The sequence below is a fragment of the Neomonachus schauinslandi genome, chromosome 6 (genome assembly GCF_002201575.2).
Source record: "Neomonachus schauinslandi chromosome 6, ASM220157v2, whole genome shotgun sequence".
Taxonomy (NCBI): domain Eukaryota; kingdom Metazoa; phylum Chordata; class Mammalia; order Carnivora; family Phocidae; genus Neomonachus; species Neomonachus schauinslandi.
This window is the reverse complement of record NC_058408.1, coordinates 128,404,847-128,418,386: the sequence shown is the minus strand read 5'-3', so window position 1 is coordinate 128,418,386 and position 13,540 is coordinate 128,404,847. Positions and strand designations below refer to the sequence as shown.

The following is a 13,540-nucleotide window of genomic DNA, read 5'->3' as shown; positions in this document are numbered from 1 at the left end:
CCAACTCAGGGCCACCTGCAGCCCGGGCCAGCTCTCACTGTCACGTCTGCGTCCAGGAGATTCATTAAAAAAAAAAAAAAAAAATCAAAAACAAAGCCCAAAACAAAACAAAATCCAAAAGGAAAAGACTTGGGGGGAGATGAAGGAGGAAGGGAGGGAAGACAGGAAGGTAGAAGGGCAGGTCTCTGGATGCATAATTCCCGAGCCACTGGGGGGCTGGGGGGGAAGATCCCCCAGTGCCCCCACTGCCTGCGTGGCGTTAGCTCGTCACGTAGTGTTTGGTGGACGGCTGCCCATACACCCTGTAGAAATCCTGGTGGCCAGGCTGCTGGGAGGCGTCGAGCCAGTCTCTGACCGCCAGGCCAGGAAGGGACTGGGGGACGGAGGGTGTGGGCGGGAGCGGGTGTGAGTACTCCTGCGAGGGCACTGTCCAGGGAAAGTGGCCGGAGCGGGGGTAGGGCTGGTGGCCACCGTGGTTGGCCACGGAAGAACAGTAACAGTTGTCCACAGAACAGACGAGAATCTTGCGGCCGCCATACTGGGGGAGCATGGGCTGCTGGGTGGCGGAGCCATTGGGATACTGTGACGGGGGGAACACAGGACTTGAGTGCACTGGTTGGGCGCCGCCCGGCAGGGCCACCAAGTGCTGCGTGGAGCTGCAGGGCCCCAGGGGCTGCCCTGACTGGCCCTCGCCGCTGGCTGTGCCCGCTGCCCCATATTGGCTGCCCACGGGGCCTGACGACGTCTCTAGGAAACTGGCCTCCGGGAAGGCCGTTGAGTGCTTGCGCTTCTCCGCCCCAGAGCTGCTCACGCCACAAGGGTACAGGGGGACGCTCTGCAGGAAGGGCACCGCTGTGCTGAAGGGGCCTGTGGAGAGTTTGGGGCAAAAGTCGCCAAAGCTCCCAACCCAAGCAACCCAGGCCTCCTCTCCCCGCTTTCTATCTACAGGCCCAAGCTCATTACATCATGCACGGTCTTGCTCAACGCTGCCTACTCCATTAGCAGGTAGATAGTACTATTATTCCCATTTTACAGCTGAAGAAACTGAAGTTTAGGGAGGTAATATGGCTTTTCCCAAGGTCCAATAGCTAGAAGTGGCAAAGCCAGGATAAGAAGAAAAGACTATCTGACTAGGCCATGCTGCCTCTCAGAGAGAAGGCTCTGGCATTCCTCCCTGCCCAAAGGGCTCTCTCCTTTCCATTGAGGATACCACCCTCACCTTCTAGCATCTTCCGCAGCTGCTTCTCCTTCTTGGCCACCTCATTCAGGAAGAGCTTGGAGTTCAGGTGGCCGATCTTAGGGGGAGAAAGGCTGCTGCCCGTGCAGGTCTGGGTCCTGGGGGCAGTGGACGGGGCATCTGCTGTGAGGAGGTATCACGGGTGAGCCTGCCCTACCTCCCCCCCGGTGGGCCTGGCCCTCCCTGCCCTCCCCCAGATGTGTTCCCCTGGGGGCCAATGGCCAGCTGCTCACCTGTCCATTAGGATTTTCACAGACTTGGTGTTCTAGGGGGAGAGAAAAGGGTTAGTCAGTGGGAAAGGCAACATGGGAGAGCTGCCCCATCCTCCTTCTCCCCAGGCAGGGCTGACCATCTGATTCCAGCCAAAGTGTGGCAAGGGGGGAGGGAGTGTCTCCATTTCTAGAAGATAAGAATAGCTAACATTTATTGAGCACTTACTATGTGACAAACACTAAAGTGCTTTCTACATATCCATCATTTTATCTACACAATTATCCTAGGAGGAAGATGTTAGAGGCATTCAGTCTTTTATCCGAAATCCTTGGGGCCAACTGTGTTTTGGAATTTGGAATTTGTTGGATTTTAGAAGGGGGATATGGTGCCTGTACTATATATTATGTATTATATCCATCATCCGATACATCAATGTTCCTGCAGCAAAATGTTTGAATACTTGTATCAAGCAAGATAAATAAAGACCATAAATTGCCAACATGAGTGCAGGTCAATTTTTTCTGTTAAATGAGTTGTCGGAATTTTTTCTACCAGTTTTCAGAGACTTTTAAAAATTGGCACCGTCAGAGCGCCTGGGTGGCTCAGTCGGTTAAGCGGCTGCCTTCAGCTCAGGTCATGATCCCAGGGTCCTGGAATCAAGCCCCACATCCGGCTCCCTGCTCGGCGGGGGGCCTGCTTCTCCCTCTCCCTCTGCCTGCTGCTCTGCCTACTTGTGCTCTCTATCTGTCAAATAAATAAATAAAATCTTAAAAAAAAAATTGGCACTGTGGATAAAGGATAGTAGGTAGATCTGTATTATGCCCCCCATTTTATTAGTGAGGGAACTCCGGCATAGGGCACATCTATGACTCGCTCCCAAGCTCACAAAGCTAGAAAGCGCGGGGTGGGAGGGTTCTGAAGCCATGCAGGCTGGCTCCAAAACCCTGCGAGCATACTGCTGGGGGCAATTCACTGGGGAGCCAAGGAGGGCAGGCCCCAGTTTAGGAATGACCCCCGGTCCCACCGGCCGGTCCCGGTCCCAGCCCACCTTCATGAAGCTGACATCTTCCGTCTTGTCGAAGAGGAGCTGCAGGGAGCCCAGCAGCTTCTTGGCCTCCTGCATGCGCTCCCCGAGGTGCAGCGCCTGCGCTGCGTTCTCGCTGCAGAACTTGGCCTGGGCCTTGTCCAGGACCTCCACCGTCTGCCGCAGGTCCTCATCCAGCAGCTGGTGCAGCTTTTCATACTGCAGCCGCACCTCCTCCTTCAGCTGGCTCACCTTCTCCTGCAGGCCCGGGGGTGAGAGCGGGCGGGAGGTGAGCCCCTGGGACCTCTGGCTGCCGCTCCCGCCACTCTCATAGCCTGGAAGGTAGAGTCTGGGACGCCCACCCCCCAGGCTGCCCACGGCTCCTGAGGGCAAGGTCCGACCTGCTCATTCCCTGCTGGTAGCGCGGGGCTCTGGGCCAGCTACCCCTGGCACCAGTGGGGGCTCATATTTAGTCAGTTCACTAAATAACTGACCAAGGGATTCTGGCACAGAGTCGACCCCAGAATAGGTCCTAGCCCAAATAAGGAACCAGCCCGAGGCCCTGCACCCAAGCCTCCCCGCCCCATACCATGGGCTTGGGCTTAGCTACCTCCACCAGGCGCTTGTCCGACTCAAGTTTGTACAGCTGGTCCTCAATATCCTGCTCTCGCTCCTCCAGACGGTCCTGTTGCTTCATCAGCATCTTCTGCGGGGACAGGTGGGGAAGGGGCATCAGAGGGGGCTGCAGCTCTATCCCCTACCAAGGATGGGTGAGCACCACCCTTCCCTCTAAGAACAGACCCATCCTATAGATTCTTTGACTCAGATGGCCTAAATTTCTGCCATCTAAACCCTTCTGGCCCCCACGCAATCCCAGGGGCCTGGTGACAGCTGTCTGGCCAGCCTGTTCCCAGGAACAGAAAGCCTGGAATAGCTGCCCACACATATCTAAACCATGAGCTTTCTGAGGGCAGGGTCAGGCCGGCCCCTGTTCTAAGTGCTTTTCCTGCATAGACTTATCTAATCACCCCAGTAATGCTATGAGTTAAGTACTATTATTATCCTCATTTCAGAGAAGAGGAACCTAGAGAGATTAAGCAATTCGTCCAAAGTCACACAGCTAGTAAATGTCGGAGCCGGGATACAACCCTAGGTGATCAGGCGGCAGGGTCTGTTCTCATACAAGGCATGCCACCTCTCTCTGGGGAGCTCCATCTTAGAGATGAGTACCCTAAGATGCAGAGGGACAAACAACCTTCCAAGGTCATACAGGGCCTCTGCCTAGTCCATAGATCTCACCCTATACTTGCCTTACCTGCACTTGGGGGCATCAAGGGCAGCTACCCCTTCCTTTGTTCTCGACGCTGAGAGCTAGGCCTCTAAAGTCCTTGCTAGGTGTCTCAGACTCTCAGGTGGACCCAGGTGGGAGACTCTGGCTCTCCTAAGAACCAAGGCCAGTTTGGTGGGAGGTGCTGAACCAAGCTGCTCTTCTCAGCCCCTAATCTCCTGTCTCCACAAGCCCTCCTCTCCCAGCCCTGCCCATCCTGGCTGTTCCACCCATCCTGTCATCCTCCCTCACCAGACATGCCTCTTCAAACATGGTCTCTTCCCGCTCAAGAGCCCTCAATGACTCCCTCCTTCCAATACTCCAGCCACGAAGGCTTTCTGACAACTTGACTCGCCCAGCCAGGTGGGCTGCTATCCTGTCCCCAGTGCTCCGTGCACATCCAAACTCCCTGCACCCTGCTGACACGATGCCCACAGTGCTCCCGTCCTCCCTCTGGCCATCCCTCAAGGCACAACTTAAGGCCCCACGACCTAGGCAACTTTCCACAGTCCACGCTCGACATTTGCGCAGGGCCCTCCCCGTCCTTGTCGGGCGGGGGCCTGTCACACTGTACCTCCCCGTCGCTGTGCCGTGCAGTACGGCAGCCGCGAGTCACAGGTGGCTATTTAAGTTGAAGCGAATGACAATAAATTCAGTCAAACATCAGTTCTTCAGGTGTGCCAGCCTCAGTTTCGGGTGCTCAATAGCGACATGGAGCCAGGGGCTAACGTACCGGACACCACAGGTACCAAACATGACCCTCATCACAGAAAGACCTATAGGACACTATTCTGTAGTCCGCCTCACAAAGTGCAGTCTGGTCTCCCTGCAAAGCTCCAAGCCTACTGAAAATAGGGTTTTGCTGCTGTCTTTTCCCCCCTCCCTCCCCAGCCAGGCCACACAGAGGCCCCAGCACCGTACAGACACAGAACCAGTTGACTGAATAAAGCGAGGGTTTTGCCTACAATATAAGGTTTGCAAAGCAAGTGGCACAGAACCTGGCTCACAGTAAGTGTCCACAAGGAGTGGTTCTTTTCCTTCCTCTGTGTGGGCCTCAGAGTGACCCTCAAGTTTGACCTATGACCCCCCACTCTTCACCCAGACCCAACTGGTTTCCTAGAGACAAGCGGCACCCATCCCTTCCTCACTCCTCCAGCCCATTTTATGTTCGGGGGAAACCAAGGCCAGTAAGAGAGTTTGGCGACCTCGTTGTGAGCTGGTGGCTGCCCTGGAAACAAAAATCAGGACCCTGGGGACAGGAGGAGGTGGTGCGTTAAGGCTCTCAGGTTCTAAGCTGGAGAAGCCAGGGGTACACGGCCCCCGCCCCTGCTCCAACAACTTGACCCCTGACCTAGGACAGGACCTCTAAGAACCAGCCCCAGGAGACCTTGCCCTGCCCCCAGCGCTTTGTCCTTCCAGCAGGTCCCCACACCAGTCCAACATGCACAGGGGTCTGCTGTCAGCCTGAGAGTCAGAGCCTGCAGGGAAACAACGGCTGGGCAGTCCCGCATCCTTCGTGTCTATGAAGCTGCCCCCAGCACCCTGCGGCACTGCCCAGAACACACCCAAGCCCACACTGCCCCTGGGCCCAGGCCTCCCTCACGCACACTGTTGCACACAGCTATACATATACTTGCATCCTGCCCCCTACACGGTGAAGGCTGGGCCCCCTGAGGGCCCCAGACAATTAGGAGAGGCCTGCCATAAAGGCAAGGTCACCAGGACTCCCCTTCAGGAACATTAGGGCCTGTAACAACTGGCCCTCAAATTGTTGCCTTCTGGCTACTTAGAGAACGGGGCACACCCCTCCAGATGTGTCTCAGAGTCCAGGCCACTCTTGTCTTTCCAGTGCTCAGGATACCTGCAAGCCCAGCCCCCTCCCCAAACATCTGCAAACCATGGTCTCCCTGCCTAGCTACTTCTTATGACCAAACCCATCAGTGTCCGATTAGCGATGCACCTGGGGCTGAGTTCCAGATGAGGGGCAGGAAAGAGGCAGCCCCAGGCAGGTACCCAGACCAAGTTTCCCGGGGCCTGGAATGGGGGCTGTTGCACTCCCACCCTCCAGAGCAGTGGGAAGCCCCTCTCCCGCCCACCTGGAACCCCTTCAAGGAATTCATGGCTGACTCCTCAGGGAACAGCCAAAGGAGTTACCTTCCATCCAGTCCTAGGGGGTGGAGCTCAGCCCTGTGCCTCTTCTTCTAGGCTTTTCTCAGAGCCTTTCCTGGCAGTACTTATACTCTGGGACCTTGCATGCCCAGAGCCCTCTGGGTTGGGAGTCCAGTCCAGGCCCGGCAAAGGCAATGGCTGCACTCTCTAGCAGGTGGCTGGGTTTCACTTCCACTCCCCCAGCTCAGAGGACATTGAGCTCCTGTCTCTGCTGCAGGGGTAGGTAGGGGAAGGGGCAGAAATGGGAAGGAAACCAGCCAAGGGTTGCCAGTCGTCATGGAGGGCTGAGAGGGGGGCCCAGGGGCCCCTGCTGGTCAGCTCACCCTTGCAGGAACTGCCCTCCCTTGAGGCCAGATGATCTTAATCCTGCCACAGACAAAAGCTGAGGGAGGCAGGGGGGTGGGGGGACATCACTGTTACCTCAGGCACTGGGAAATTGGGGGAAGGGACAGGAATATTTACTTGCTGTCTCTTCCTTAGCCCTCACCTCAATGCCACCAAATGACTGAATCGGGATACCGAGAAGCTGGGAGATGGGAGAGAGGAAGCAAGACTGACACCCCCCCGCCCCGCTACCAGCAGCCTCGTTCCGTCCCAACGTCCAGGGAATTGCCGAGAGCCAAGGCCCCACTGCCCACCTGGGAAAAACAGCTGAGACAGGACCAGATTTTCCAGCTTGTTTCAGAGTATGGGCTCTCAGTGCAGGGGTGGGGGTGGGGGTGGGGGCACTTTACAAACGCTCCCAGCCTGAAGTGAGTCACCTGGAGTGTGGCGCACCTCAAGGGTGCAGGCGCAGGAGCAGAGCAGAGCGGGGAACCGTGGGCTAGACCAGCAGTGCTGGAGGAAGCAGGCCTCCGGCAGGAAGGACAACAAACAATCTGAGGCCCGGCTCCACTCAGCAGCCCCTGGCCCTGATGGGACCTGCTCACTCCTGGCCCTGGCCCTGGCCCTGGCCCTTAGGACTTAGGCCTTTTGTGGTCTGCTCCTGGGCCTGTGAGGGCAAAAGCATCAAAAAGGCTGGGGGGCACTCCATTCCCATCCCATCACACCTGGCGGGGATGAGGAGCAGGCCCCAGAACATCCAGACTCTGCCTTGAGCTGCTCCCTCTGATGCCCCTCCCGACTCAGAAAGGGGGCACTTATAGCCCCTTACGTTCCTGCCCCAGGAAAGCCTCACATCCCTCTGGAGTCTAACTGGCCAGGCCCAGTTGGCATTTTGACGCCAGACTGGACTGGGCAGACGGCTGAGGCCATGGGGCCTCTAGGCTGCATAAAAGTTAATAAATAATAATAATAAAACCCTCAAGTCAACCTTGAAGAGAAGCAAGGTCAGGAGGGAACAGGGCCCCAGGGGTTGGGCCAGAGGCAGGCCTGAGGTTTTCAAACAGGGCCAGGGCTGGACCTGGCAGCCCTGGGGTTGTGGTGGCGGCGGGGAGAGGTAGGGGGGCAAGAAGAGGGAGCTGGGCTGCTACACACCTCTCTGGTCAGGCCCCTGCCCTGGCCTTGGTTCTTGGAGGGCCCTCATTCCAGCTCCAGCTCAGGCCGCAGCCCCTGCTCAGAGCTACCCCATCCTGACCTCCTCCCAGCTTCCACACCTGCCCCCCGACTCTCTCCCCGAAGCCCTCGTCCCAGGAGTACGCTGGCCTCCTCTCTCCCTGGGCCACAGCACTCTCCCCTGGTCTCAGAGCAGTTTCTTCCAGACACCCCTTTCCAGGCCTCAGCCCCTGCCTCAGGCTACCCTGTGGGCCCCCGGGCCAGAGGCAACCAGAGGCGCAGAGAGAAGAGGCTGTAGGGCAGGAGCCAGGGTGAGGAGAGCAGCGGCAGCTCGGAGACAAGCCCCGGCAGACCCCAGAGAAGGGTTCCCAGCTGCAGAGTGGAATTAGCTTTTGCCATGCAGAGAGCAGTGCTCTGGGGCGGCAGAACAAAGAGGCGAGAGAGAAAGCCCCCCTTTGTCTAGGCTTGAATGCCAGGCCAGCCGGGAAGGAAGGCTTTCCCAGAGCCAGGGATGAGGACAGCCAGGCCTGCCTGCTCCGTCCAGGGCAGGGGCCCAAGCTGGGCCCACCTTCTGCCTGTGCCCACCCACACTGCCTCCAACACAGCCCCGCAGGATCTGCCTGGCCCTCTGCCTCCAACACCTGCCATGGGTGGCGAGCTCACCCCAAGGGGAATTCCGTCGTTTCAGCCCCTCCGCGACACCCCCACCAGTTGGGAAAGTCACACAAGACTCAGAGCCCGAGCAGGCAGCCACATGCTAGCAACATGGTGCTGACGGTCACGCACACCCACCCAAGTTCCAATCACAGGGCTGCGGCAAGCAGGCCACGCGGTCACCTGCCTCTCTCAGAGACGCACACTTGCACGCCTTCCTGACCCCGCAGCAACACCCGAGACAGCTACACAATCAAGGCAGTCACTCACACGGTGCCTTCGCAGAGATCCACGTGGGAGATAGAGAAAATGAGTCACATGCTGAGAGACACAACCAGACACGCTGGTTCCACTCAAGCGCGCACATGCACCTGCAGACAGACACGGACGCACAGCCACCCAGAGCTGCAGGAGGCCGAGTAATCGATAGGGCGTGCATGACAGGCGCCTGGCTGTGTCAGCGGGATCCTGGGCTGGAGGTGGGGGCTGGGCCTCTGCCTGAGACTCCCCTCTGCCTGGGGCCCAGGGCCCACCTTCCCTGCAGACTCAGGATAAGGAAGGGGCACCTCACACACACCCCAGCTACCACCCCACCTGAGAGGTCAGGAGTATGGTCAGGGGAGGAGGGGTGGCGGAGTCACCTGGGCCAGGGCAGCCCTCACTTCCACAGCCCACCCAGAGATACGTTGGGCCCCGAGACATCAGATCCCCTCCGGGGTCCCAGTGCAAGCCCTCCAACCAGGGGCAATGTGAGCAGCATAACCTTGGCCTGATCAGTGGGATCCCCACCCCCCTTTCCAGAGAACATCTCTCAACACTAAACCTACAAGAATGTGAGGAAAAGGGTTCTGGCAACATTTCCAGCCTTGATCTGGGGTCCTAGGAATGATACAGGTGCACAACTATGACCTGAACACACACACACACACACACACACACCCTGAATAGCTCCTCATACATATAACTAGGCCTTATCTTGGGTTTTCTTTCTATGTTAAAGACGGTTATGAGGTAGGGATGCTCCCAGCTTACCCCAGTTCCCTGTTGCTCAGATGAACCCCTAAACCAGGGGGCTAGAAGAGGGTTTCACCACCTACAGCTGCCAGGCTCAAACCTACCTGGATATCCCAATTTGGGGAAGTTAGCCTCTTATGGCCCCAAAGAATGTATCTGGGGTCTAGGCCTGTCCTGAAGAGTAGTCTTTGGGGCCTACCCAGTGGATAAGGCTTCAGGGCAATGGGGCCTACACACTGGCTTCCCAAGGACAGAGTGGGGCAACAGAGTTGGCTGGCCTGACTCTGGGTTCCCTGCTATCCTCCAGGCTGGAGAGAAGCCCGGCTTGCTTTCTTGCTGGGCCCCTAGTCCAGACGACTGGCCCATGCTTTTGAGTATGGGACTAGGGCCACTAGGGAGAGGTTGATCAGTTTCCTATTTGTAGCCAATAGGGCATTTCAGCAGCCCCCCACCCCCACCCTGGCAGGAGAGAAGAGGAAGCACAAGAAGAGGGGCTGTATTTTAAGGGCAGTTCTCCATGTATCTGCTCCTACATCCAGGAGAATTCTGTTGCTCTCCGTGACATCCATGGCATCAGCAAAGGCCCTCAGGCAAGGGAAAAAGAGGCCCAGGGAAAGGCCCCTCCCCCTGGCTGGAGGACAGGCAGCGCAATGGGTTCTTCCATTCAGATTCCCCACAGCTCTTCCCCTCCCCTGAGGGCGAGGCCCCTCTTCCTCCACATTCAGTAAGTCCAACTCACAGTGAGTGGCGCTGGCCTATTGAAGGGTTTCCAACTCCAGTGCCCTGGGTCACCAGAGAGAATCCGGAGGGCTGGGGAGGGGGCGCTGGGAGGGGGATAAGACTCAGGCTGCTGGGCACAGATGCTGAGCGCACAGAATTGCACATCTGGCCCTGAAGCAACCCCACTATTTGTAAGCCTGCCCACACCAGGAGCAAAAATGAACACATGAACACACACACACACACACACACACACACAGGCACACACATGCATGCACGCAGCTGCTGACAAAGTTCAGCGCTTCCTTCCCATCCAGTTCCTTCCATGAGCCAGGATCAGGGACCTGCTGATGGAAACCCCAGAATATACTCTGCATGCATGGGCAAACCACCTCCCCACCCCCCAGTCCCCAACTGTACAGACGAGAGACAGGTGCATTTAAGGGCAAAGCAGCCTCAGAGCACTTGGAAACACAGACACATATCTAAAGATCCCCTCCTACTACCGAACCAGGCACAATTGTGTTTTCTCCCCACCCAAATGAAGAGCACCCCTAGCACTCAGACACAGTTAAGAGCAGAAGCGTGGGTGCAGGCACACATTCACTCATCACCCTGGCTGCTGCCCCCTCCCCGGGTCCTTTCAGCCACATCTCAGTCTTTCCCTTCCTGTCACTTTCCGCTGTCATTCCCAGGACAGAGAACTGGACGGCGCTCCTTCCTCCTGCCCCTGCGCTTTCCCCTCCTTCCCCGGCCTTTCCATCTTTCTTAATAGCAGGAGCTTCCCAGTACTGAGAAAAGTCTGGGCTCTGCCTGCCCTGAGTTGGGGGTGGACACCAGGGGCTCATCTGCTTCCCCTGGGCCTCTGTTTCTCAACTCCAGGGGAGGGGAGAGAATGGACCCTCTCTCCATCCCCTCCACTTCCTTTAAGAAACCAGAGGTCCTGTCCTGGTTCAAAAACCCAGAGCTAGCCCATCCGATTGGAAACTAATTATACAGCAAATTTTATTTGTTATCCCTGCCCTCGGCCTGTGGCGGCCCTCCTGCCTTTTGTTAGTTGTATGTGTATGTTTTTTTAATTGCTAAACAGTGACTCATTCTGACTGGTCCCCCCCCACAGGAAACAGGCCCCGTCCACAACCGTCCCCTGCTCAGAGCTTCCTCATACCCAAGCTCCCCACTGACCTCGACTAGCCTCCAGGGGCCCCCACCCATTAAACACTCCCAGTCCAACCAAAGCCCAATCTCACCCCCATGATATCACACCCAGGCTCCAAGCTGGGGCTTCGAGATGGCTCAGTCTCAGGCCAACCCCTTCCTTCTGGTATGACTCAACCCTGAAAGCCAGGGGACCAGGGAGGGACCTATGAGGAGCCCCCCTCCACTGAAGGGGACGGAAGTATTGCCTCAGTCCAGCTCCACAGCCAGGCCCAGGGGCCTGAGGGGGAAGGCGGTCTTGACATTGGCTGCTGCCGCCGGGTGTATACAATGGGAGGGGATGCGGTTCTGTAATCACCCCGCCAGCAGCCCAGGGGAGCCAGCTGCCTGAAACCAGATTGCAAGGCAGCTCAACCTTAAACCCACAGGATTCTTTTTCCGTCTTCCACTTCCCCTCCCCAAATGTGGGAGGGCTGTGATAGAGGGCTGGGCTGGGAGAAAAGGGCTCAGGGTGATGAAGACACATACTTTAAGGTTTGTTCATGGGGACGCAGGCAACATACAGAGAGGCACGCAGAGGGCGGTGATTCTCACACACGGAGAGTGGGCTACTGGGAATAATCAGAATGGCCGAGACACTGCTCACTGGTGCGGCTGGCTGTCCAGGCCTGGTCCAGATAGATACGAGTTCTGTTCTCCCTCCGGAAGCTCCCCTCCGCCGCCCCCCCCCCCCCAGTGTGTTTCCAATAGGGCTCGAAACGAACATGGCTGCTTTTGTTTACTTCCTCATTGGTATGCCAGCATCATGGATCATGTCAGCCGCAGCAGCGGCACCAGGACACTCATTACATAAACAGCAGCTGGAGAAGCAGGACCTGGGTCACTGCCTTGGTGACTTCCCATAGGGCCTACAGAAACAAGGCCGGGGAAGGGAGCTGCGGAGCAGAACAGAAAAGCAACAGCCGAACTCTACCCCTCACCTCAATTCTGTAAATGACTCAAGAGATGGAGCCTATGAGCACAGGTGCAGGAATGTGTCACGTAGCGGGGGACCCTTCTTCCCAGGACCTCGCCCCTAAAGTTTCAGGGTAGAAGAGTGTGGAAGGGGGCCTCTGGCCTGCTGTCAGCAGAGTTGGCCTGTCTGGAGGGGTGGCCCCCCGGCGGCAGGGCGCGCGTGCGTGTGTGTGTGCAGGGTACTTGCCCGGATCTCATTCCTCCGGATCTCCACGTCGCACACCGAGTGTCCCTGATGCGCGCCGCTGTAGTAGCAGCAGTACTGGCACACGGCCACCTGCTCGGCCTCACAGTGGTAGAGGCGGTAGGCGTTGTGCTGGGGGCAGCTCCAGGCCCGCACGTCGTCCGCCTCCACCAGGAGGTGCCCGCGGGCGGTGGAGGGCTGCTGCAGGTGCGTCTGCACGTGGGACTGGCAGCAGGGCGCCTCGCAGCGCAGGCAGACCTTCTGCGCGGGCAGCGGGGGGCCGCGACGGCAGAACACGCAGTGCAGCGCCGCCGGCGGCTTCTCCACGTGCAGGGCGTTGAACTTCTCCACGATGTTGGTGAGCTTCAGGTTCTTCTCCAGGCCCGGCTTCTGGTTGTAGGCCTGGTTGCACTCCGGGCAGCGCACCAGGCCGCTGTCCTTGGCCCACGCCTCGCCGATGCAGCCCCGGCAGAAGTTGTGTTTGCACGGCAACTGCACGGGCTCCACGAAGACATGCAGGCAGATGGGGCAGATGAGCTCCTCCTCAAAGCAGTTCTTCCAATTCTCCGCCATGGCGGCCGCGGGCAGGGGGCCCGGGCAGGCCTCCCCAACTGCCCAACTCTGGGGGTCCGTCCCGTGCAGCTACAGGCCCGCCGAGCCCCGAGCTCCGGCCCCAGGCAGCCCCGACAGTCGCTCAGTCACCAACGCCTTCCGCGCGCCTGCCCCCCAGAGGAGGGAGCCTCGGTCCTCCCGCCGCGCGCGCAGCCGGCTGCGTCTCCTCCTCCTCCCGAGCGCCTAGCGGGAGGCGGCGGACTGCGCCAGGGCCGCGGCCGGGACTCCAGCCCTGGAGGGGAGCGCCGGGGTCCAAATTCCATATGAGGCCGCCCCCCCCACCCCGCCCCCGTCCGCGCGGCTAGGCCAGCGGCGGCCCGCGGCCTGCGCCCGGCTTCGCGGCTGACATTGGGGCGCGCCCCGCAGCGGCCAGAGCCCGGGAGCCGCACACTTCCTCCGGCGGCGGCGGCGGCGGCGATGGGGCTCCCTCCCGGCTCGCCCGCGCAGCACCTCACTCGCCTCGTCCGGGGTCCGAGAAGCCGGGGAAGCGAGAGCGGCCGCGCCGAGGGCGGCTAGACCGGGAGCGGGCGGGCGAGGCGAGCTGGCGGTCCCCGGGCCGCGGCGCAGGCGCCCCCCGGCTGCCCGGCCGGGTGCGGGTGCGGGCTGCGGGGCGCAGGCGGGCCGACTCCGGGGCGCTGCGTGCGCGCAGGGGCAGTCATTCAGATGAAATTCCAGTCCCCGGCCAGAGACACCAGCCCGCCTCTGCCTTCCTCCTCCCTT

General features: G+C 59.0%; 1 protein-coding gene across 2 annotated transcripts; it reads right to left on the bottom strand.

Moving 5' to 3' along the window:
* Window positions 1-107: 107 nt before the first annotated feature.
* TRIM8 (tripartite motif containing 8) lies at window positions 108-13,081 on the bottom strand. Of its 2 annotated transcripts, XM_021699651.1 has the most exons (6): window positions 12,212-13,079; window positions 3,085-3,180; window positions 2,499-2,732; window positions 1,471-1,502; window positions 1,220-1,335; window positions 108-867 (listed from the first exon to the last, which is right to left on the bottom strand). In XM_021699651.1, the coding sequence occupies exons 1-6, from the start codon at window positions 12,779-12,781 to the stop codon at window positions 260-262; spliced, it is 1,656 nt and encodes a 551-aa protein (XP_021555326.1). In that variant the 5' UTR covers window positions 12,782-13,079; the 3' UTR covers window positions 108-259. The 2 variants fall into 2 exon arrangements, with proteins under 2 accessions (XP_021555326.1, XP_044772527.1); XM_044916592.1 differs by lacking the exon at window positions 3,085-3,180 and having other exon boundaries at window positions 12,212-13,081.
* Window positions 13,082-13,540: the final 459 nt, after the last annotated feature.